Raw genomic sequence first — 26577 nt, 5'->3', positions numbered from 1 at the left:
CACACAATTTTGAATTTCTTCTTTTTGAGGAAGCTCATTCATTCTTAGCTTCCTTGCCTTCACCTGAGCTATTTTCTGCAATATACTTTTTTGTTTTTCTCTCCTGCATATATTCACACCTCTTCATGTGTCTTCATGTGTCTTCTAAACTTCCTCCATTTCCTAAAGTCTACAAGCCTTACTCTCATCCTTTCCTGCTAAAGCCTAAGATGGCCTCAAATGATCGTAAGTTCACATCAGAGCATTTGCTTTTCAAAACAGGAGGTTGTCTGAGGATATTGCTCCAGAGTAAAACTACTATTAACATCCAAGCTTCTACAGCGATATTGATCTAATCAGTGATTTGCAGATTTGCAGTGGAGGTGAAAACTCAGTCCTGTTTAATCTCAGCTAAATTTGACCAGGTCTCAGTTACCTTCACAAATTCACAGACCAAAAGCTATCACTTAGAAGAAGACTAGTCCATGTATTTTAATTTGGTTGCTAGTGGCCAGAGTGACAGAACTGCTATTAAAAATACTCAATATTCATTTGCTTTTTTTCCTTCACTCTTGTCCAAAATTCTGATCTATACCAGAAACTAAAACATCAGTAGTTTCACTCATTTTCACACATATCTCAGAACTGATCCAGGCTTACAGCTTAAAACACTCGTCATTACATATGGTATAATACGTTAAAAACAACTGACACTTAAAATATAGTCTAACACAGGCTCCACATAGCCTATGATATTTTTAGGCTTGCTCTTGACTGAGTTTACAATGAAGACTCACTGTTTACATTAAATTTAACTGAGCTTAAGTAACAGTTTAATCCACATTATGGAAAGGCCTCCAAAAGGCTGTTATCTCAGCCTTCAATACACATGTAGTGTTTTTGTAAGAACTCCGTACCTGAATGTACCACAGCAGTATTGTTGCTATTTGAGACATCTCACAGAAAGATAAGGCCACTGAAAACTTACGGAGATATTGTGATTTTAGTATCTGTGTCCTGCTCAATTTTCTTCAGGTTTCTTCCTTCTTTGCCAATAAGTCGACCAACAAAGTTGTTATGTGCCAATATCTTCAAGGGAATTTCTTCCGTACTGTAATGGAAGTTAAATGCAGTGAGACTTTCGGAGACCAGAGTGCCAGTTTTTATGTATGTTATGGATAAATTTTATTTTTATAGAAATATGTACAACTCCCATTCACTTACACATGTTTATACTATATGCAAAATGAGTCAAGTGGAATGCACATTTCGGCACTATCATCTATAGCTTCCTCATAACATACCTGCTAAATAAGTCAGAATGAAGTAGCAAGAGTTGTTGGGAAGGAAGAAATATACCTTAAAGCTTTTAGTGAGAACTCACTTAGTGAGAACTTGTTACACTACTCTGGTTAAAAACTAGTGGTTACTCAAGAAACTGCAGTATTGGCTCCAGTTCACCTCAAAATCACAGGTGGACAATGGCTAAAAGCACAGATTTGTGCTGGGTCTAACCAAACAAGCAGTCTGTCCTGAAAGAAAAAAAGCCTTAGTTCCTTTACCTACTTAAATACAGATAATGGCAAAAAAAATATTCAGAAAAAAGATTGACTTATTAATTTTATTTTAAAAGACTTCATCTTTAAACTGAGTCAACAAGAATTCAGAATTTTTAATGCCTCCACAATGAAATGCCTTTTACTCACAATTTAGTATCTTGAGCTTCCTTTTGCATGATCTCCATAATAATTTTACAAGCCGTTGAGCAGCCTTCAGGAGTAGAGTGGATGGTAATTGGTTTCTCAGCAGCACCTGCATTCTCTTTACGATGAATATCAATTCTTGAAAGAAAAAAAAAAAAAAAACACAGTAACTGTAACCATGTACTGTATGGTAAGCTTTGCATATTTCCAGCTCTCATAAAACTAATTTATTTTGAGCTAACACTGACATTATTCAAGTAGTTTAATTTTGCAAAATATACAACTGCCTAAAGATCTAAATATTTTTTGTGTGTGATAAAGGACCTCTCCTATCCTGATTTTACCGGCTAAACCAGGGCTGTCCACCTCATTTTCACCGGGGGCCACATCAGCCTCGCAGTTGCCTGCCAAGGGCCGAATGTAATTTTAGGACCGTTTAAGTGTAGGAGTAGTTACATTTATACAGTCCTAAAATCACATTCAGCCCTTGGCAGGCAACTGTGAGGCTGATGTGGCCCCCAATGAAAATGAGTTGGACATCCCTGAGCTAAACCCTGTCTTTATGGACACTGGGATCTCCTTTCCTCATTTATCTCCCATCAAGATATTCAGGGGATCTGTTAGATAGACAATCTGGGGTAAACCACTGAAAACAGCACTTCCTTAGACTTTCTCAATACTCCATCAGCAACCCAGCCAGTTCACTAATAATGACCGTGCAAGGTATTTGCATTCATCCTCAAGATTACTTTTCTATGCTTTTTAAGCCTAAAATTTCTCCTGACATCACCTTTCCTCTAGCTCCATTCTTCACCACCCTATAACTACTAGTCTTAGTCTACACCATGTTTTGGTTTGCTCTAGGAATTTAACAAAAACTAATTATGACCTGCTTCAAGATAATTCCTTGAATATCATTTGTCCTCTGCCCGTAACTGCAAGTCACATACTCTTTCCACTTCTGCTTTCTCCACTCTTCTCCAAACCACAGCTGTTTCCAAACCTGACAAACAACTATGCTGCTTTTCAATAAACCTCTATTTTTCCTGTGCTTTCTGATAGTGAAAATTCATTTTGTTTCACAATGCAACGTTTTCTAAGAAGCCCATGGCAATCATTACATCAACTGGAATTAGTTGACATTTCATTTTTAACCCCAAAACAATAAAAGCATTCTTAAAGTCATGTATCTGTAAAGTCAGCAGCCTGTGATTATTTCTGCTCTATCCAGTCTTCTTTTAAGAGATAAAAGCTTACCTTGTGCCAGTCTTCCAGGATTTTTATAGTCCGAGATAAGTTTTAGATATCCCCTGAAAAACGGGTTGCTCATAGGCAAACTACAACCAGGTCTCATCAGGACACCACAAATCTCTTAAATTTGTGTTGTTAAACACAAGTAGTCTCCTGGGATACAACATGCTAATGAGAGGTTGAAAGGAGCATCATGATAATCTTGGGTTTGAGGCAGGAGGGGGAGCCTGCTTGTTTGTGAGGGGTGTGATTAGAGAGGACTCCCTTATCCTCATTAACTACTCCCAAAACTGAAGCCACCCACCCTCACACCCCTCACTTACAGCTCATTTACAGGTCCTGCATGCTGTAACTAGAGGGCTAGGGGCTCATACCAGCTGAAAGCAGCATATTTCACTCCTCACTCTTAGGGGTATCCTGGAAGAATACTTCAAATACAATCCCCACCTCCCTCTGCATCTGCGCTGAGCTCTTCCTTGTGGATAGGGATTTAACACACACTGGAAACAGTCTCCTCCAGCATCTCTAGACTCCAGTGCTCTAAGCTTCTTAAGTCACTTAGCTTTTTGCTTCCCGTGCATTTCCTTAATCTGTGTTTTGGTGTGGCCTGCAACTTGATAGCAACAAATGTATTCACCAGCAATACATGGGGATGAGGTGCAAGGAGTAGTGATGCAAAAGAGGAAGGTTAGGTTTTTGGTTGTGTTTTTGTTTGGTTGGGTTTTTTCCCCGTTCTTGAATTGAAAACGTTTTTTAAGTCCTAAGAACGCCCTAAATTAAGCTAAAGCTAGAATAAACACTTAAAGTCTTGGATATGCCACCACACTGACTGCATGTCCCACAGACCAACATATTACAGCTTTTTCAGTTTCACTTTTTGTGCCAGAACCTTATTAGTATGTCTGTAAGCAAATTCTCCGGCATCAAATACCATCCTACTAGCATAGCCCAATTTCATTTTTTTTTTTTAAAAAAAAGGAAGAAACAAGTCAGCTAGTATTTGAACACGTGTCGAGGACAGAATCCAGTCCTTAAACGAATCTTGCAAAATATTTCCTTCTCGTTGTTATCTTCATTTGCTCTCTGACCACACAGGTTAGTTGTGAAGTTTTGCAAGTTTTCCTTCACATGGGAGATGAGGACACAATATTAAAGCTTACAACTACAGTTCTGCAAAACAACTTACTTGGACTGTGTCTGCTTTGTAATGTTTCTGATTGTCGCTCCTTCTTTCCCAATGATGGCTCCTACGAACTGCGTGGGAACCAGCATCCGTAGAGGAACGTCTGACTGTGGTTTCTGCCTCGTGGTTGCGCTGGGTGATCCTTGCCTTGGAGCACCCCTCTGTCCAAATCCACGTCTTCCCTGGGGATGTTGTTGCGGAGGTTGCTGGGCTGCCATTTCATCAGGGATATATGCAACTTTCAAGGAATAGTTTTCAAGCTGAAACCCGTTCAGTTTTTCTATTGCTCTTTGTTTGCAAAGGGAAGGAGAGAAGAGAAAAAAAAAAAAACACACAATCATATGCAGGGCCTTATGAAACGACAACTCATTCAGATATAAACTTCTGCTCTTTCTAAATCACATGGCAAGGCTAAAAACTGATTCCAATATGAAAAGTTACATTCAAAAATTCTTCAGTCAAAATTTTGATTGAACAACTTTTTCTTTTTATTTAAGGCACCATATTAAGGACTACAAGTTAGCTCTTGCTTGCTCTGGGCTTCTGTGCACTTTAAAGTTTTTGCTGGTGTAACCCTATCAGCAAAACCTCACAGGAGACTGAGCTTATACACTCAAAAGCATTCTTTTGCCTGATTTAATTTAAATCAGTTTCCCAAATAGAATTAAAGCTGCACCAGAGGGAAAACTTTTTAGCTGCTATCACAGCACCTTCATTAGAGTTTTTGCCAGCACAGCTATTTAGCTGGAGTTTTTGCAATAACTGACATAGCTATGACAGGAGAGAAAAAAAAATAAATAAAAAACCTTCAAAACCAGACAATGTCATTTGAAACACCACTATGCAGACCACAACAGCACCTCATAACTTACCAACTAGTTCTGTTGTAAGCAAGTTTAAAAATTAACTAGGAAATGAAAGCAAACACCTCTGTTAAACTCTCCACAGATGCAGAGGTGTGAGAAGGCATTTAAACAGTGTTTCAGGCTGTCTTGTGCTTTCTAGTAAAGCAGAGCCCTCTGTCAAATATCACAGAGGGATGTCTCCCAAATGCACACAACACACGCTGTGGTCCATCGTGCCGAATATCCACCTGGTTGCTCAGCTCACCCCTGCCCAACCCCTCTGTCTAACCAAGATAGGACCAAGTTTGCAAGTCAGCCTGAGCTGCTGGTCTCCTGTGCCTCCCAGAGGGAGCACAACCCTCGCCTTAAGGGTCAGATTTCTGAAGAGTAGACGACCTTCCACTCACAAACAGAATAGAGTCAATGCAGTTAAAGATCCAGAAAACAATAAGAATAATTCAAACTACACAGAGAGTGCTGGTAAGCTAGTGGTATAAAATTAATGCATTTGTCCAAGACAGACACTTCAAGTTTCACTACAGCAGGTATGCTATTCAGATTATCAACAATATGATATATTGATATCACTGAAACATGCATTGATTTGGGGTAGCTTATAAATGCCAGGCTTAATCTTGGACCAAAGTTTACTAGGGGATTTTGTTTAAAGACAAAATTTAAATTAAAAACACTAGTGGAAGGGAGGAGGTTTCCATCCCATTTTGAAGAACCCACCAACATTTTCTGTAAAAAGCTCCAATCACCACATATTCTAGAGCAAGCTCCCTGAAAATTAAACTTCATCCAGTTTTTCTGTTCACGTACATTTGTGGGTGGTTACTGCCAGTTTACTAAACTCTGCCTTCAGCAACAGTTTACTCCTGCCCCTGCTGCAGAGATAAAGGATGATGCTAGCCAACTGCTTCAATTTTCAAGGGTAGCCAGTGAAAAGTACTGCTTATCTCCCGGGTGTTTCCTGTGACAGCAGCTTTGCAGGTGAGAAGTCTCATACAAGTACTGGGGATAACATGCCCCTCATCTCCCAGGTGTTGAACCAGTATTCTTGAAATACTTCAGTCAGACAGCAAAGAGCTTATGAGGAAACAAGTAATTTGTGTCTTTGGAGCGGTGTGTAATAAGGGCCGGTAATAAATAAGGCTCAAGGCAATACTATTGAACAACAAGGAACGCAAGATATTGAATAACTGATCACTGCTCATTAAATACTTCTGTTCACTGAATGAGACACAGGTCCTTTGGGAAGAGGGGCAGTGTAATTGCTCCCACAACAGAAGAACCTCTTCAAGAATATGGCAAAAGTGTTGGATTAAAATTTGCTCAGGCTGTTTCAAAGTTGACATTTCTTAACTCATACTCCGTGGACTTTAAAGAGCATTTTATTACACAGAAAGTTATATTTACAAAACAGTAAGGGCAGTGAGCAGCAGGATTAACAAAACTTGCGTTCCTATGGATTTCTCTCTCAAGCTTTAGTTTCTGCATGGATTTCCAATGCCCAAAAGACATTCTGCCCAAGTGTCTCTCCATGGAGATCCTATCTGGGAAAGGGGTCTGCAGCCTTTCCTTTTTATGCAACCTGAACATATTAAGTTATTGTTGGCTGCAATTATGAGGCTTGTGTCTGGGTTGAGTTTTATTGAAATAAACCAAAAATCTGAACTGCTCTGTGGGAGAGAAATGGCACCAGCAGACAGCGCAGTTGCACAAGCCCTTTTTCTTTTGGAAACAAACCTCAAGATATTGGAGAGATGAACACCAACGATTTCATGAACAAGCTCCAGATTGATATCCATCCCAACTCATTCCCTTCCATGCATTCATTTGACAAGTTCAGACACTGTTTCTTTCCCAAAATGCTTCAATCTTACCTTTAGACCAGAATTCCAGCACTAATACAAAGCTTTACATTAAAACAGTGCATGAGACTTCTCACTCTTCCTTAGAAGTGGTAGGAGGAAAATATTAGGCTTTTTGTTTGCAACCAAGCTACATACCTATCATGTTTTCACAAACAAAAATATACAACAACAACTGGCATATATATATATATGCACCATACTTTTCCTGGAAATAACACTGGAATTTTTCTGCTTAAGAACAACTTATATAGAGCTGTTTAGCAATTTATAAGTACCTTAAATTCAAAGCAAACTTCAAAAAGTTCATTTGCCATTGTGGAAAATCAGTGATGTCAGCAGCGAATAATACCTGGCCACCGAAGCCATATGATAACATGGAAGAATAACACACTAAAAATATTGGATAGGTTGCTTTTGAGCAAGTATTTGAAGGCAAACCTGCTTCAAAGTTCACTTCTCTATTTGGATACTAGAGATACTACAGTGTCTGTAGCACCGTACACTAGATTCTCTAGTATACTAGAGAAACTACAGTAGTATCACTTGTTTAAATTAGTCTAGATATTTATAGAGAACACTTTAAAACAACTAGTTCACCCTCTGAGTCAGAGAGTTCTTCATCTTTCATAGGCTGACTCATTTGATAATTTGATTTGTTCAAGTGACAAGAAGTCAGCAGAAGAGTTGGTCATTAAATGCTGCTCTCCCAAGCCTTTTACGGAGCTGATGCTTCCTGGGTAGGTGGTCTCACACTCTGATTTGGGCACACATAGAGAAATTCCAGGATAACTTATTTTCAGTGACGCACCCAAATACGCAGTTTTGGTGCATTTCTTACAGAATACACAAGACCACAGCTTTTGAAAGGTCACTTTGGCTGTCAAGCCTGGCCTTTACATTCCAATCTTTGACAGTTTTCACTAGGTTTTTAAATTATTGCCATACACCTTTATTTACCTGTTCTGAACTAATTTTTATCTTTTTTGTGTCACAAAACATAGGGCTGGAATCGGACAAGATGATGGCTCAGCAGTCTTCCAGCACCATAACAAGCCCAAAGTTTTAAAGATATCTCCGCAGCATTCCAGAGTGGGAGGCAGGGAGGAAGTGGGGAGAAGAAATCAAAAAGATAAGTGAGTGATTAGAGACTGTCCTCCAGATGGGCACAAATTCCCTGTAAAACGGCATTTAGGGCAGGACTTGCTATCAGGAGAGCCATCCTCATTCCCTGGGAAAGCCCGAGCCTCAGAGGAAAGCAAGTGACTGGTTCTTCACAGCGCTAGTAGCATCTGCTTCAGTCCACCAAACATGTACAATCCAGCTTCTTTTTGGAAAGCACATCCTCACACAGACTGACCACCTCAGAAACTCAAGTCCAAATGACAGCAATACCTCCTCTGCCTTTCCACAGAGACCTGAGACTTCCCAAACAGGGCTGGGGGGCTCCTTCCATGGCCTCAAGTTAATGAAAGTTGTGCAGGTTACCTCTGTTCGAGGGCACTACTGGTACTCACTGAAACAACCCACAAACCATCTTTTGTGCAAGGGCTAAAAAGTCTTAGTCACTTCATGAGGACAAAGATGGAGAAAAAAAAAATCAGTACATTTCCTCATTAAGTGGTGCCCTCCACCTTAAAATCTTCTTTAATATTCAATATTTAGTGGAAATTGAAAATGCTTCTGTTTCATATACCCACAAGAGCCGGTCCACAGGAATCTCATAGTGTAGTTCAGAATTTTTTTTAGAAAACAAATTAAGAGACTACAGCAAGTACTACTTATACTCTGCTAAGATGTATAACAGCCTAGCTTATGTTCACATGACACCTGCTCAGAAGAGGGTCCCTACATAAAAATGAAATATTCAGATGAATATTTTGTGAATTAGTCACCTGAATTTTTCCCATCAAAATGACATCTCACCACCGTTCTCTCATGAGCTCCCTAAGAGAGGATGTTTGCCCAGCCTTCTCCCTTCTGATGCTAGTAGAGGTTAAGCATCCTAGATAAATGAATCCAGTAAAAGCACCAAGTCTTGTGCTGGAAATCATTCATCCATTGATAGCATGATGACACTAAGCACTAGATGGAGAACATATTTCACTCCCACATGCAGTTTATATGTACACCACCTTTCTTTTATCCTCCCTGAGCAGACATTTGCATACTGAGAAGACAGATATACATGGCAATTTTTCTTTGGCATAATGATTTTTTTTCCCATTAAAATAGAGTTTTCATTAGTATTTCTGAAAATAAAAACAAAAAAATAAATCTAAGCTTATAATCATACACCACTGAATTTTCAGTATTATCGTTCCTATGGCAACATTAGCCCCGACCCATGATGGCAGGTAAAAGTATTAGTTATGTCAACTCTTATTCATCAAGGATATATCTTGTGTCTACACACATACAGAGCATTGTGCTTTATTGAAAATGTTAAAAAAAATATTTTTTGCAAGTATTCTAATTAAAAAGTGATCACTAGTGTCTGAACACTTAAATAATGTACCTCCTTATATTCCTACTAATATCTGCAAAGATGCAGATGCTGAACTCCTCACATCACAGCCTGCATATAAAATACACCATCAGTTATGAGACGCAATCAACAGACATACTTCATTCCTGAGCTAAAAAATAAGATTTAAAAAACCCACCCAGCCCCATACTAAAAAGAATACACACCCACTCCGTATATATGAGACCAACCTTGCACAAAATTTCCCTTCCAAAATCCTGGGTAGAGCTAAATCCTGTAGCATGCATTAGACTCCTACACACTGGAACATTTTGGGGAGGGAAAGAGGAGGTGGTGTAACTTTTCAAGATAACAGCCATAACTTAGATGGCAGCACATCACAAGGACGCAGTCAGCACATCGTGCTGGTTGCAGCCAGGGATCAATATTGGGAGGGGACATGGGGCCCTTTGATAAGCAGGTCACAAGCTACCTATGTGCAGCTGGTCGGGTTGTTCAGGCTGAGCCATGGGCTCCAGGCTCTACTTCTGACCCTCTGAACTCCCCTCTTCCAGATACTCCATAACCCACCATGATGTTTAGTAGTTACGTGTGCCACAGTAGCGTGCACGAGCTTTGGAAGGCCCTCTCCAGTTTCTGAGTAGGATGGTGGCCACAGCAGTTTCCTACTTGGAACAACACCTTCCTCTTCCCAAGAGAGGAGAGGGATAGGGTCACATACGTGCCTTGGCAGTCCCAGCCTTCTTGCTACCCACATCCCAGTGAGCAAAGGGTGGTTCCTGTAGGCCCGTGCACAGCTCTCTGCTTGCTCTACACCTCTCCACAAACCTATCGGGCTTCGCCACCTGGCTCCCCCGCTCTGACCACACAAAGATGAGAAGCAGCATCCTGCTTTTTCTGTCAAGACAGCCTCATGCCTGTCCAACTAGGAAAGAGGCATCACTACAACACGCCAAAGCCATAGACCTCCATTCCAACTAGAAGTCAGTAACTGTGCACGCCTCAGAATTTGGGTGCTGCGTGTTCCATCCAAGACTTGTTTCTCAGAAGCACTGCAGCTTTCCTCACCAATTTCAGTTTCCAAGTTAATTTTGGATACAGCCCTGTATTGAATATTCCGCAACTGCAGTACCAGCCTAGAGGAAAAAAAAAAAAAGTCTCTGCCTCAACAATTAGACTTGCAAGACAGAAGAAGGCTCAGTTCCCCAGCTGGGTGGAACCAAAAGTTTTGTTCAAAAGTAACATCCTCCGAGCAATGCATACCACACTTGTTTAGAACTGCTTATCAAAAATATCTCCAGATTGTGTTACAGCACCTTTGCACAGTGTTGCCAGTGCACACTCCAACAGGCACAGCAATGCCATATAGTCTATCCAGTGGGAAAGTGGCCAACTTTGCATGTTCTCTCAGCCAGCACTAACTGTGTGGTTAGTACGTGCGTTGCAAAAAGTGCAGAAAATACACAATTAGAACTGGGGAACCACTGTATGCAGTGGCATAGAAAATTTGATGTCAGTGTTTGCTCTGAAAGTCACGGCTAGGAGCATAATTTACCTTAAACAGCTAAATTACAAAATACAAATCTTGTTATCAGCTGCATGATTCTCAACAACTCTAAACAGCTTTTCATAAAGTCAGTTGTTGTTACTCCTGGTACTGCACAGGCTGACCAAAGCTGCCTTTTATCGGCTCTCAGCACTTGTGTACCACCCCCTCCACAGACCTGCTGTCCACCACAGCCAGTTCCAAGAAGCAAGGTCACGGCTGGGGAAGCCATTCAACTGACACACCACCCCCATCACTGCAGAAGAGCCACAGGCACAGGGCCTACAGTGATTCTTCAGTGCAATTCCTCACAGTTTTTTCCTAGAAAAGCCTCAGTCCAGCCACTTCTTCCTCTAAGAGGTTTCTATATAGTTGCAAGGCCACATCCTGAGGCCTGTGTCTGTATAAAATCATTCACAAAAGCAAAGCAAGGCTTCCTCACTCACTTTACCCGTTAAAGACAACCAAACTCTATGTCATCATTCAACTTGTATCTCTTCAGGCACTCCACCAACATTTATGCTTCAAACCTGCTTCCAACTCAAGATGTTTTTAGTTATTGTCATTAAATTTCTCATGCAAAACAGTATTTTATTTCAGATGCTCTTACAGTCTTGGCTTATCTCAGCATTTCCTCAGGACTGAACTTAAAATTTTACACGTACAGTCTGAGGAGGGAAAATGTTGCTGTTTTCAACTTTAGAAGAGAGCGCAGAAGTCCAGGAAGCCAAATCACAGATGACAGACAGCTCTGAAGTATGCATCATGCTTCTTTCCACAGTATTTTAGGTACTTCCTTCTTACATTGTTAAAGAAGGAACGGGCACATTTAGCATAAATTTTTAACATTGCACCGTAGGTTTCTTCAGAATTAGAAATTCAACATTTTTCTTAACTACTGCACAATAGAATTAAAAACAACAGAAGAACCTGAAGAAGAACCTTAATGATTCAGGTTTCGAGAAAAGTTAAACAGTGAATTCAAGAACAGCAGTGTATCCTTCAGCTTCAGTGTACAAAGGAGACACCACTGACACAAGTTTCCCATCACATTTGTTTAGAATATACTAACAAGTAACCTAACACTTGGAAAGATTAAATACATGTGTTGCATTCAAGTCACACAGAAGTTGTAATTACTTAATTATATGTACAAATATTATTTCATTTGTAATTTTGAATTAATGCATACCATAAGCATACTCTGCATCTTAACCACTGATTTTAGTCAGCCACAAGGTGGCAGAAATTTCAAAGTTAAAATGAAGAGATCACTGTAGGCTCTTCCCTTGATTTGGTTTTGTTTAACCTGCTACAGCTAGAAAGAGGGAAAAACGTTTATGTCACCAGATTAAAAATTAAGGAACACACAACTCATTTTTCTACCCATGGTGGAAAAATAAAATTAAACTTATGCCATAATATGTAATATGGCTGTTTAAAGGAAAAGTATATACAACCATTAAGTAAAGCATTATGTTTTTAAACTTCAATATCTAGATTCAAAGTTATCAACTACTGAAGAGACAAGTAAGCATAAAATGTGGCCTAAAGTTCAAAAAGCCTGATTAATTTATTTTAGGTATTTGGATTATGATTTTTCTGTGTGTTTGAAAACAACATTAAATTTTCTGATTTAAAAAAAAAATAAATCTTAAAGTCATGGCAAAACAACAGAATCAAATAGGAGAAGAACGCAGCTGCTCACCAGAAGAGAGAAAAGTCACTGTAAAAGGACATCACAAAGCTTTTTTTAAAACATAGCTAAAATAATTAAGCAATAACCTCCATCTTTTGTCACTGGTAAATCACTGACTTTCTACCCTCTCTGGACAAATTATTTTACCCCAATTTTCAGCATTCAAAATTATGAATTTATTTTTAATCAAAGCGCAGGGCAAGTTGATGACAAAAAAAAAAGGCAAATTAAGGTAATGCACACAAGACTTGGCAAAGGGAAGACCAAGAGAGTTTCTTAAGGGTTAATGTTTACATGATCGTTTTAATGATAAATTAATCAGAAGCAAAGTTGTATATAAAAATCGCAACAACATGAATTCCAAAATAAAAGTTAAATGACAGTAACAAGTAAATAAGGTACTTACTGTCTGGCCTGGTCCTTATTGCCGTATGTTACATTTACAACTGCAGTCTCCGTGTCAGTGTTCACTAGAGAGGAAAATGGGATGAAAAAAAGGTTAAGTTCAGTGAGCACTCACTTCCCACTACAAATTTGAAAGCAATTTGAGAGCAGAGCCATACCTTGCTCACAGTTCTCCACTGTTCCATACTGAGCTAACAAACTATCCAGCACCTATCAAGAGGGAAGAGAAATAACAGATCTCAATTTCAAAGCAGATTAACAAAACAAAAAAAGCCTGTGAAAACACTAAGGTTTGTAATAATTTTATCAGAACATAGCATTCAAGACATCTGCTCCAATAAGGTAGAAATGTTAATTATTTGGGGAAGAACAAACACACATTGCTGGTTTTCTTTCTCACCATAGAAAACCTGTGTTTAAAACCTCATGAATCTGAAAATGCGGAACATAACTCCAAAAAAAAAAAAATCACACTGCACTGTATCAAGCTTTGAAAATAAACCTTCAAATTCCCTGTTCTCATATTGGGCTATAAGCAGAAGCAGGAAGAATTAAAGAGCAGCAAATCTGGAATTTTTCCATGTAACCCAAGCATACATATTTTATACATATATATATATATATATATATATATATATATTTCCATTGCTTTTTCTGGTTTCCCCCCACCAATAAACATAGATAGTACATAAAAATATCTTATTCTCTTATTTAGTAGGGTTTATCTACACGGAAAAGTTAACCAGACAAACCAGCACACCAGGAGCTGCAAATATTTTGACAGTTTTCCCAAAAACCCATTCCAGCAGAACCACTCGCAACAGTATCTTCACAAATTGGCAGAAAGCTAAGGAGGAATAGATGAAAGCATATGACAAGGGGCAAAAGAAATCTGAACAAAGTTTTATTTGGCATAATTTATTCTAGTCAAATGGAGGATGGAGAAGGGGCAGGAAACAATAAGACTTTCAGGAAAATCAAGGTGTCAGAATATTCCAGTTAAAATATTGAAATACCCACAGTTGTATCACTTCTAAAATTCACATGGTGAGAAATAATGTTGCAGAAAACAGGAACCGTGGCAGTAACTAGTACAGAACACAAGTATATCGTTGTGGTTTGTTGCATCCTAGTGTTTTGTCTCAAGAATTAAAATCATGCTGGAAGAGTTCACCATTTACACCACTGAGTGAAAAGGTAAACTTGCAAACTCTTCTGTGACTGAAGTGCCATTCTGCGCTCTCATTAGTCTCTTATGGCAAAATGTCAGAATGCAAGGGAGGAAAGAAACCCTTTCAGGAGAGGAAGGAAACGAGGAAGCAGAGACAGAAGGGAAGCAGTCGACATAAAAACACATCAGTGCAGCTTTCCGTTGCAGTCCACCTCCACTTGCTATAACCAGCAACTGAGTGTGCACAAAATCGCAGTCCATAAAAGGGTAAAATTCAAAGTCTAAATCCTCATTAAGAATTCCAAATTATAATTTACTAATGTACAGTATATTTTTACTACAATATAAAAGACATTGAAGAGAAATCGCAGTTTATCTGCCCAAGTTTAATGACAGCATACATCAGCATAATTTCCAGTCTTTACCACCTATTAAAATTGAAATTGCACACAGACATTTCAAAGGTAATATTTCAAGCCAGGTATTTAAAAGGTAATGCACTGCTCACCAAGTTTGAGCTATGTGTTACTACTTCTAACTGCAGAATCCCCCCATCCTTCTTGTATAGGATCTAGTAAGTTTTCTTGGCAACCGTTTTGTTTTCATAGACAAGTTGTTAATTGACTTCTCCTACAAGTAGAGATCAGCCTAGTTTGAGAGTTTGCCTTTTCAATCCCCTAAAAAATAATTTTTCTGCCACACCTCAAATCTGACAATTTGAAACTAAGGAAAAGTTTGCTCTGAAATTCACTAAATATTACCAAAGTAGATATGCTCCAGGGGATTAAAATAAAGGCTGTAAAAGATCCTGTTAAGATAATTGAAACATTGGCACAGAGGGATAGTTGCGAGGCCTTGCAGGCCTGTGGCCGCATTTCCACATGGTTAGAGGAAAGTCGTCTTCCCCAGACACCTTAAGTGGTAATTGTGCCTCCACTGATCTCAGCAGGTGAACAGAATCTCGGGTGGGATTAGAGTTTTAGAACAAGAAAAGCAACGGCAAGTCACTGGTTCAGAGACCGATTCTGAAATGTTTACTCAAAACAGGATACCAATGAGTTCATAAGTCTGATAAAGCAATTTCTTGTCCCTATAAAAAGTCAACAGTCATGCTGTATTACACAGCAGCCTATACTACAATGTGACCTAATGTCTTTAGGTAGTTACTACAAATTTTGTTTACATGTGAATCGTGCAGACCACCGGCTCATGTCCACTCTGCTCCAAAGCTGCATCACTTTAAAAAAAAAATAATAAAATAATCACAGAATTTCATTGTCATCTTTAATCATATAGGAAAAGAGCAAAGCTGGAATTCCAGAGGTACCACAAGACTTTGCTGGATAAAAATTAACCAATATTTTGTAAGATATTTCCATATTAAATTGATGTTCTGGGATAAGGACACCTTTACATGAAGACACACATATTAAAGTCATCAGCTTCACCAAGAAAAATAATGCTTTAAAGCTGAATTCACACAACTTTTTAAAGACAAAGACTCTCTCTAAAAGCTACTAACTTTCAGTGTCTTTCTGATCAGCCATCATAGACCTCTCAACACATTAGCCTTGCAACTTCTCCAAGGAGCCTAGGGACCAAAAAGTTCCTTTGGCATTAATGCTGAGGAATAGCCAGAATGGCCTATTTAGCAACCCACTCCTCTTCACCGGGAGTTGTCCACTTAGGCTGCTCCTTAATCCTCTTCTGAGCCATCTCAGTCAGAGACTGTGTCTGTCTGGGCTTTAATCCAAGTGATTTTAGTTCCCGTATTCTTCAGAGAGTTGCTTTACCAAACAGATTTGTGAGAAATTTCCTCAAAGGATTGGACCTTTCTTTAACTGAAATGAGAAACAATCATCTTGGGTCAAAATCACTTGCTCTCCACAGCGCTGTCCTCAGTAGACACTTGTATTTTCATCACCATCAGTCTCACGCAGCAAGGTTTTAAACAAGATCAACACCACAGGGGCAGCCTTTTAACCAGGCTGTGTTTAAAATGCACTAGTAAAAAAGTATCAGGAGCAGTTGCTGATGTATGCATGTGAGGAGCCACCTTCTTACGGGGAGAACACTTAAGTGAACCAGCTGATGCACTTGGGAGAAGTCATTGCAAACGTATTCAAAGCCAGATTCTCTATCGTAACTCGCTTTCAAAACACAGAACTCAACTCTTGCATGTGTTTCTTGCTTCCCAAGTATTTACTGCAACAGCCAGTTTCTATTCACATCTTTCATTTGTTCATATTTCTCTTTGCACTGTCTTTTCCCTCTCCCCAAATTTTTTCTCTCTAGCCCAAAGCCTCTAGTTCTGCTGCAAAACAAACATGTTTTGTTTAAGCTGCTCTTCCGTAACACTCTTCGTGTACAGCCTTGTTGGGCAATCAGAACAAAATTCAAAGCCAAGTTGGTGGTGCAGCAGCAATTCTGATGAGCAGCTGAAAAGAAAAGTTTATTTGTACAAATATTTAATCTAAGCTAGAAAAAAAAAAAGTCTTTCCTTCTCTTGAGCGCTCCTTCTAGCAGTTGTCTAAATTGGGTCTCCTGCTCTTGTTATAGCACAGATGTCTCTCTCACAAAAAGCTGCAGTCTTATACTGTGGACTTTCATTCATCAGGCTCTAAAAGCCAATTCTGACTTCATTATAAACAGCATTACCCTACACCAAGCCCCACAAATCGAGGCTGCTTTACGAAGGAAAATAGAAGCAACGAGACATTACTCTTCAGTAGAGCCAAAAGCTTGAAGCACACACTAAAATATCCTGGTTTTCAAAGCAGATTTCACAGGTTTAGAAGTAGCACCTTTGAACAAACCAGAGCAGTTGTTTCCTACACTTTCAGAACAGATTACTTCATACACATCATCTTATGGTGCTATAGGATTTCTGCCCTACACCATGAGCAAATTAGTCTCAAGACATCTGGTCTATAAGCAGTTATCCATATTGTTTCTTCCTCACACACACACTTAGCGATGGGAACTTCACAGCGGTAGAACCTGAGGTTATTTTCTCCACACATGCAGAGCAAATCCATTAAACCACCACCTTTGCTTCCATGACACCCATCATGTTGACTGGGAGTTAAAATTAGACAACACAATTGAAACCACAAGATAGTGGAGGCAGAAAAAGAGACAGGAGGATTATGGTCATTCAGTAGGAGACCACACGGAAATTTCTGGTCTCAGAGTCTGAGTGTTTCAAGTGATTTAACAAGAAAGGAAGAATTAAAAAAAAAAAAAGGCAACAACATGAGGAAAGTAAAGAAGTTGTTGGTGCAAGTGGCTTTTTGATTTAAAAGAGGAGAAACAGGGTAAAAGGAAACAAAAGAGTCAGGTAAGGAAAGGGCAGGGTAGGAGTGCAGAGCAACTCTTATATTACTCCAGATGTCAAGCCTGTCTGATCCACTAATGCCATCTGCACACTTGAAGTACTCTGTTGGTATATTTAAGTCTACCCAAAAAAAGGCAATTTCTGATTAATTATATTTATGTAGCACAACTAGCCTGATGTGACACTCACCAGGCCCTGGTGTGCTAAGATTTGCAGCACAGCACAAGCAGGGCTAGCAGTTTGTGACTTCAATGTGTAAAACAGGACCTCAGCAGAGCCACCGTTTCTGCTGCAGGCCCACCACCTGCCAATGACTGACAAGGGCAAAGAGGCTTTTGAAAGTGCCTTCAGTTTGGCTTAATCTTTTGCTGGTAAAAATTGCATCCCAAACAAGGGGCCTGGCTATCATGGCTTTACAAGGAAAAATAAATATGAAGCAGCCCCTAATAAATCCCTGAGGAAGCAGTAATTTTTGAAAGATGTCACTGGATGACACTGTAACACCTGTGTGGAGGCCATGGTGGATGGGTGAGCTCAGTGGCAGGTCATCCAGCACATCTCCCATCCCAGGCAGCCTGTCCAGGCCCACTGCCAACCAGCCAGAGCCCAGGCACAACAAATTCACCCATTTTTTTACCAAAAAGAAGGTCAGAGCATGTTGGTGACTTGTAAAGGCAGAGCAGCATGGATGTAGAGTACCCAAACCAGCACATATTCTGCTGGGACAAAGTTGTTCCTCCAAAACCTTATGAAGGCATATGAATAGGCAACACCAGTTTGCAATGGCTCAATGCATTGCAACATGTGGTGATGGTGTTTTTCATCTTGTAGGCCCTCCAATACCCAGTTTACTGTCTCATGAAACCATGACCATAGTCTGGAAGAATCAGAAAAATAAGTCTGGAAGCTGCTGAAGTCATTGTTTGCACACACCAGAAAGGCAGCGCCTGAAAACAATAACTCTGGCTTATTTACCACATCCCATACAAACCCTGGAGTGAATTCTTCTCCTGGGAACTTACAGTTATATCCAAATGTTCAAAACTATTAATAAGTTTACCCTATAATACAATTCTGTTTAGGTGGCATTACCAGGGTTTTAAGAATGTAAAGCTGAACCACAGAGAACAAAGCCAAAATTGTCAAAGCAACTACTAATTGAGTGACCAATTTGGACACCGAGGGCTTGGTTTTCCACAGCGCTCAGCATGTCTGTGTGTTCAAAGTGCAGCTTCAAAGCCACTTTTGGTAGCAAGGAGAATACGACACTTCTGCAAGAGACAGACCTGATGCTTGTCACAAGACAAACTGAAGACAAAGCACACTGTTAGCAACTACTGGCAACTTCTACTTAAATAGTTTGCCCAGCACCAGAGACCAGAACACGTAGAATTCCATTTGCCATGGCAGCCTTTGACTCCCCCTAACCAAAGGGGTTTGTCTTCCTGAAAGTCCTTGACTTGCTGCAAAATTAAGAAAGTGTGTGGTGAGCAACTGGGGCACAACTCTTACAGACAAGTCATCTTCACTACACACACTGGACTTGTTATAGCTGACAGCAGAACCACACTCTGGCCCAAGCCAATGTCCCTCCCTACAACGCCAAGAACAAACACTGGGTCTCTATTTACCTCATTCTCATTATGGAACACACGAAATGCTCAGTTAAAAAACTAAGGAAGAGATGATGTGAACTGTTTCAACTTTAGTGTTTCAAATTAAGACCAAGATGGAAAGTAACTGAAAATAGGCTTCAGGTAGAGTATTCACAAGCAACCATGACTACAACTATTGCAATTAACTCCACATACCACATGTTATTATAAGTATTTCCAGATAATACTGCTGGACCATTTAAATTTTTGTATATATGTATGTGTATCTCTCTGTCTCTCTCTCTCTCTCTCTCTATATATATATATATAGATATATATCTATATCTATCTCTCTCTCTATATATATATACATACACACACACCCCGCCTTGATGTATATAGAATAAAAAGGTAATGGAAAGAGAGGACTAAATGCCTTAAAATCACAGTAGTATTCAAGAACAACATTTAAAAGGACCTGCCTTAAATCTACCAAAAAAAAAAATAATCACACATTATAATTAGCATAATTTACAGATGGAAGAAGGTTAGCTTCTAAAGAAAAAATTAAGAGGAACCCAACAAGTGTGAGCAACTTGGTAAATCATTACAGATTAAGATCAGCATCAGAGCTACCTCTCCCTCTTTTTTAAAAATAATATTTCATATTAGGAAAATTTACTAAGAAAGTACTCTAGTGAAGCTCTGAAAATAGAAGAAGTTTCAAAAGAAATTTTTGGGCTACAAAGCTGGCCCAGGTACTGAATGGAGCAGACAAAAAGTCTCGTGTACTTTCATGTTCCCACATTACACCCCGAGCTGGAAATAGTCTCTTGAATGTGTGATAGGGAGGAAAGATTAGTGTGCGTTACACTGAGGTATGGGATAAAAAAGATAAAAAAAATAAAAATCATAGCATCAAGGCTGACAAATGGCATTAAATGGTTTCAAAGGCTTAAAAAATAAGTACTTGAGAAATGTTTATAGAAAGGTTAAAGAAACCCCTTATTAGATGCATGGGTGGCCTCCTTTACAAAAAGATTAAAGGAAGCAGGATAATTCAGTTTGGAAACGAGTGAGAGGGAATATGATACAGGTATTACGAAATAACGAATCATGTAGAGATGGCCAAATTGGCAGCTTCTATTCTTGCTTCATCTAAATTAAATGAAAATGAGTTTGAAAATAGAGAAATAAGTATTTGTGTGACATTATCTGAATGCAATTAAGCACCACACAATATCTGTTACAATACTTCATTAATCTCCCTTCTCCTCACCCTAAAGTTGTAAATTCAAGAGCAGTTTCAGATAGTGTCAGAGTTTATGAACCAGGTTAACACTAACTCAAACACTCCCAATTCACTACCCATCCTTACTTCTAGAGGATTAAAAAGCACCATCACACAGATCAGCCCTTAAAGGCAGCAACTGCTGTTTTACAGAGCTAATCCCTGTTCCCAGGGTCTCCTCGTGGGCACTGCTGGGGCCCCCTCTTCCTCCTCCTCAGGCAGACGGGCTACCAGGACATTTCTGCGGCTTGGCGTGAGGGAAGGATCACATGCCGGGCTGGCAGATGGGTGTTGTGAAACGTGGTGGGAAGTAGCAGCAACACTCGCTCGTGTTCATCTGCCTCCTCTCGCATCGAGGCGGATAGTTTAACTAGAAACACTCTCCGCCGCTTCCGCGGTCTCATTTGTAGTTTGCCAAAGGGGAGGAAAAAAAACACAACACACACACAGCAAACCTCTAAAAGCATTACTATCCAGCAAGCATCCGTTGCCCAACTTTGATTAAATGACAGACTACACAAAAGCAAGGGAGCCGGCAAATTTTTAAAGAATGATTGGAAAATATGCTGGGATAAAGGAGGAATTTTCTGCTTTACTCACAGCACTATTATTGAAATACAATTGGTGCTTTATTGGCAGTTTCGACACCTTCCTGTGGAGGCATCCAGCGCTGGGCTCTGTCAGAAAGGCTGCGGCTCAGCCCCACCACACAACCTGCAACGTCCCGCTCAGTGCCACGAAAACCAGAAAGGAAATGGTTACATTTTTCCTTTCCCCCCTCAACCTCCCAATTTCATTAACTCAATATCATTACAGAAAATGTGTTCTGTTTAATTGGAAGATTTATCAGGGATAACTGTATTTCTCCTATACACTTTTCCCTGTGTGTGTACGCACATGTGAGTGTGAAAGGCACTTTTGAAAGCTATTTTCTGTAGCTATTAAAAAGAAAAAAAAAGAAAAAAAGCGCCTCTGTGAAGTTGGAAATCTGCAAATATAACAAATCTGTCAGACTAAAAAAATCAATTTTTTGAATCACCTTTTGGAACCAATCAACAATTACAAGTTCCAAGAAATCTCTCAACATGAACACGGGTATAACTTCATGAAGAGTCCACATGCATGAAAAAAATGTTCTTTCTGGTACAGGTGTGCTGAGGCATTGCAGAAACAGAGCCAAGTCAGTGCTTGATACCAGAGAAACCTTTCCTGGGAAGATTGTCCCACATTCTAACATTAAGCACTTCCTCTAGGATCTGCTTATAACTATCTAAAAACGATAGAGGGAATCACAGAGGAAAATCGCGCAAAATGGATTTAGTTCACAGATTAGCACAGATAAAAATAAAGTATATTAGAACTCAGATGGAGATCACATCCGAGATGTTCCCTCTATTGTGCACAAGACTCAAGATGACAAGCTTTCAGGAAAAAAAGATAAGTCCTTAACAACCACTTCATGAATATCTTAGATCTCTTTATAACTAGGAAAAACTATAAAAAGATTGAAGCATTTTACTTGAGTTATAATTACAGGATCCCCCTTCCCTTTCTTCAAATTGGTCATCCATAAGTGCATACCATGCCTTTGGCTTACTGGCAGTCCTACTAAGGGACAGCACTGCTGTGGACCAGACATTTAAGAGATTTGACCTCTAAACAACGAGTCTCTGAAGCACAAGAGACTACTGACGAGAAGGAATTGTCATCTGCCTTTACAGAGACTTACAGACACATGGGCTGGGTTGTTGGATATTCTCATATGAAACTTCCCCTCAAGCTGTGGGTGTATGTTACCTACTTCCCTCCCTCCCAGTTATTTTGCCAGCATGGCAAAAATCCTGTACCTGAACGCAGAGTGTCAGCAGCAGTGTCACAGCACACAGGGCAGCTCATTCACTTGGGGGGTTGTTACAGCTACACCTGAACTTGCTAAAGTCATCCCAACAGCTAGAGCAGACTTGTTCTCAATCCACCTCTCCTGTTTTGTATGGCTATTCTCAGGCCAAGGGGAGGAAAGGGGACAACTTTATCTAGTTCCTGCTCTGGGGACTGGGTGCTAAAAGAAGTAGAGAAGGTTTTAGTGGGATTCAAGAATTCAAGCCTGGGGTCAGACAAAAATACACATCATATACAGTCTACAGCAAGGAGGAGAGTTCCAGGTAAAGCAAGAACACCACCTTCAGGTATCTGAATTACCTTGAGCTGCAGAACTGAATAAAAATAAAATCTACAGTAAAGGTCTCTACAGAGATGATACCTTTGCAAAGTACAACAATTAAGTGCTGCCAAAGTTGCAGAAACATGAATCTTGGAGCAAAGGGGAATCACAGGAATTCTGAGTGTAGAAAATTTCTGTGGTAAAGCACTTTATCTAGCAGTTACCTCATCATTCAGATAGTCATAAAAATAAAAATATACATATTTAAAACACTCAAAACCAAGTTATCAAAAAAAGTTAACGAGAAATTCTGTTTAACACACATTTACTCAGATCTATGAGATTTCCAAATGTAGTATAAAATATCCAAGCATTATGGCCAACTGATGCACTAATCTGAGAGGTAAAGTTTAGGAGGATGTTTCCAAAAAATCCCACAAACTTCTGAATGTGATTTTCTAAACTAGAAATTAAGATTCCAAGAGATGCACTATGCTAATACTATTTGACCTATATATACCCAAACAAAACAATTCAGAGTGTGAATGCTGAGTGTTAGCTGACATCTTGCAGACTATAAATTACTTTTAAGTGTCAATTTTGAAGGAGAAATCGAATGACAAGTACAATGACTGGAACAATTCAAGGAAAACGGCGATAGTTAAATGAGTTAACTACACCACTAATGTGGTTCAAGACCAATCTCTGCTTCCATCTACTTGCTTTCAGAGCCTTCTACAAAGAAAGGTAGAAGAGTTTTCCATTCTCAGCCTTGCAGGATGTGTTCAGTCACCAGCAAGCTCTCCAATTCTGAAGTTTATTGTACAGTCTCACTATTAATAAAATTAGAATGTTTTCCCTCTTACAAAGAAAATAGATGCAGTCACCAAGGAGGCAGTTTACATCATTCCACAAGCTTTGCAGTAATTAATATCCTATAGTTGCACAGGCCTGAAAACTTAAATACCCTTATTCCTCACAAGCACCAGGATTCATAGAGGGAAAGAGGGACCACCAATTAATATGGATGATATATGGTTTTGGGTTGTTTGTTGTCCTTTTATTCAAAGAGAATTGCTTGCCTGGAAGATCATTAAATTGTCTGCTGATTCTCAGGTCTACTTATGAAAATCACAAAAAGAACAAGGAGGTTGCAGTGAAGTGAACAGGCTGCCCAGGGAAGTGGTGGAGTCACCATCTCTGGAGGTATTTAGAAGACACACGGATGAGGTTTAGGGACATAGTTTAGAGGTAGACTTGGCAGCGTTACGTTAATGGTTGGACTCAACAATCTTAGAGGTCTTTTCCAACCAAAAAGAATCTATGATTCCATTCTATAAATGAAATACAGCACAGCAGAGGTCTTCTCTATTCTAACTGGCTCCAATGGCCACACAGGAAAGTTTAGACATAAGTCTCTGCCTTATTTTATAGCCAAGTTTTCAATTCGACTAAAGAGCCTACTCTGCTCAAGACATCAGGCTTTAGCAACTAAAAAAGCCATTAGAGCTGTTCTTTGCAAAGTCACCCTTGTGCAAGCATCTGAACAGTTTGATAACACCAGTTGCTAGACTGAGACACTTGTTTTCCAGAAACCTGGACACTCAATTTCAATGCAACTTCTCTTTTATGCTCTGAAAAAGGCACTGCCAGTAATCAGATAAGTGGTTCCCATCCTGTTTCACTGCTGCTCCATAAGTAGTTCCATGAGCTATCCTCCACTCCAAGTACTTTAACTCTCTGCAGCAATATTCCCCTAAACATGAATCAAAAACATCTGTAGTTGTAATAAATTAATAGTAAAGGTGAACAATACTTCAGGGCACCAAGAAGTGTGAAACTGGTAAATGGCATACAACTAACTATACAATAAACTACCTCCTCTTGTCAAAACAACTCATTCTCTTTAAGAGGCTTAAAATTTAAATTTTTTGACATTTAAAAAGTCAGCACTGTTTAAAATAAGGGAAGTGGGAGTGTAAATCCCCAGTATATGCCTGTATGAATGTACACTTCATTCTGATTTTTCACTGATTCATAGCAAAATACTCAGCCCAACAGAAGGGGAACTAGATTTTCAGGCACAGAGGGAAAGAGTACTTCATTGCTTTGCTATTGACATGAGAAGAAAGAGGAGGTGGTGTAAGAGGAGATAAGAAATCTTGGTTATTCGCCTGCTGAATATTTAGGGAGCCACAGCTCTTAAATCCCAGCTCATGGCATCTGGATGAGAATTAAACTTGTGCTATTCAGAGCTGAGCATAGCAAGACGCAGAGCGCAGTAGTTGAGGACTGCTAGAACGAGGGAAAATTTATTTCAAACCATTAGCAGCACACACCTCTTGCATTAAACAGCGGCTGTGCATAACAAAAGCAGCAACAAACCAGGATGGCCCTTGCCTCAAAGAGCTTGCAAGGTGTAGTCAATGAGTGCAACAGCCACTTGGGGAAGTCAGGGCACAGGATGGACAAGTGCATCAAATGGACACATCCATCTGATATTTTGGTTGAAATTCACAGTTGTCCCCAGTCAGCCTGACCTGCTCCAAAAGCCTGGAGCGGGCCTCTCCTTACTGCTTGGCCCTAGAAATGGAGAACAGGCAGCTCAAGTGCTGAAGGAAGAGTAGCCCATCTGGGAGGCAGGGGGTCACAGCAACCCAGGGACCAATGGCCTAACCACTGCCTGGTCTTCTGGGAATGGGGATGAAGAGTGAGGTGGGAGCATCCAGGATTTCACAGGGAACTGGATCTGCACCATGTAGGAAAGGTTATTGGGGAATTGACCAATTACTGTGGAAGTAATAAGGACTGGGGTTGCTCCTAAAAAGTAAGGGACATCATGAAAGCAAGTTCTCCAAAAAAATCCAGACAACAGCACTTAGGGGCAAGCTGTATCACAACCTGGTCAGAGAAGGGAACAGATAGGAGGATCAGGATCCCAGGTTGGTGATCATGCAAGAGCAACTTCTGTGTGTAAGGGAATGAAGAACAAACATAAATGAGAGATACGGAGACAAGCAGTAGCAAAAGCCTCACAAATCAACTAATACGCATTCTCTTAATAACCAAATACGGCCATATACATACACCAGTGCTCATTTTCAGTGAGGTGGAAACAGCTCAGCATATGAAAACAACCACCTACAAAAAGCCTGGAAGACAGAAAGCATGAGACACAAAACACTATTTGCATCACATGCAGATACCCAAAAGGAGAGGAAAAAAAAGCTAGAAGCATGACAGACAAGAGCCTCTGACAAAACATGGCAGAGCTGTGCTCAGCACAGAGACACTCCAGGATGCTCTTCAGACAACAACTGGCTGAATAAAGATGGGCCCATTGCACATGTTCTACCTACTATAAAGATAGCTTCTTAAATTATGAATAACAAACACAAGACGCATACAGCACGGCATCCCAGAGGAGATGAGAAATACTCGAAATGCCGAGAAAACAAACACGAGAACCCAAACCGCCCTTTCCCCACATGAAGCTAGAAGTAAACTTCCCAATAAGCAATGAGGATGTGTCAGTAGCTCTAAATAAAATATGGACATTAAACCTGAAGAACAGGTTTAAATTTTAAAACCTTCCAGCACAGCTCCTCGAAGCTCCACTAACAACATCTTCCTACAGACTTAGTGCTAGGAACTGCAAGGTGTGAGAAGAAGCTGAGGATTTTTGTTTTACTTTAAAAGGTAAGTCCACTGCTTTGGGGACCTTTTACCAACATTTTTTAAGGTTTTTGACTTTAAATGGGTTTGAGAGGTTCAGACAAAGAGGCTGCCATCTTGGCCCCTCCAGGACATCACAACATCCCTGGCAGCAGAGACAACAACACTAGAAGAGCTGCTGCCAGTGCCAGAGGCTGGGTTAGAAACCTAAACACCCTTTGTGAGAATTTAAAGTCTGAACACTCTGTACCACCTCAAAAATACATGCAAGCATTAGCCATTCTTCCACATAGCAACAGTAAAATCGCTTTTCCCTCTGCTTACCCAAGAGCATGCTTAACTTTCAAATGTGCATAAATAGTAAGCTCAGC

At 39.9% G+C, this 26577-nt stretch overlaps 1 protein-coding gene across 1 annotated transcript in view; it reads right to left on the bottom strand.

Moving 5' to 3' along the window:
• IGF2BP3 (insulin like growth factor 2 mRNA binding protein 3) overlaps positions 1 to 26577 on the bottom strand; it is a 116189-nt gene that overhangs the window by 30239 nt on the left and 59373 nt on the right. Inside the window, exons 5-9 of the mRNA XM_082045701.1 lie at positions 13135 to 13186; positions 12978 to 13041; positions 4120 to 4404; positions 1686 to 1820; positions 968 to 1090 (exon numbers count right to left, since the gene is read on the bottom strand). Coding sequence (XP_081901827.1) covers positions 968 to 1090; positions 1686 to 1820; positions 4120 to 4404; positions 12978 to 13041; positions 13135 to 13186 — 659 coding nt within the window. The remainder of the gene's footprint in view (positions 1 to 967; positions 1091 to 1685; positions 1821 to 4119; positions 4405 to 12977; positions 13042 to 13134; positions 13187 to 26577) is intronic.

The sequence above is a fragment of the Streptopelia decaocto genome (genome assembly GCF_964273445.1).
Source record: "Streptopelia decaocto genome assembly, chromosome: 2".
Taxonomy (NCBI): domain Eukaryota; kingdom Metazoa; phylum Chordata; class Aves; order Columbiformes; family Columbidae; genus Streptopelia; species Streptopelia decaocto.
The sequence above is the reverse complement of the archived record's forward strand: the minus strand, read 5'-3'. Positions and strand labels throughout refer to the sequence as shown.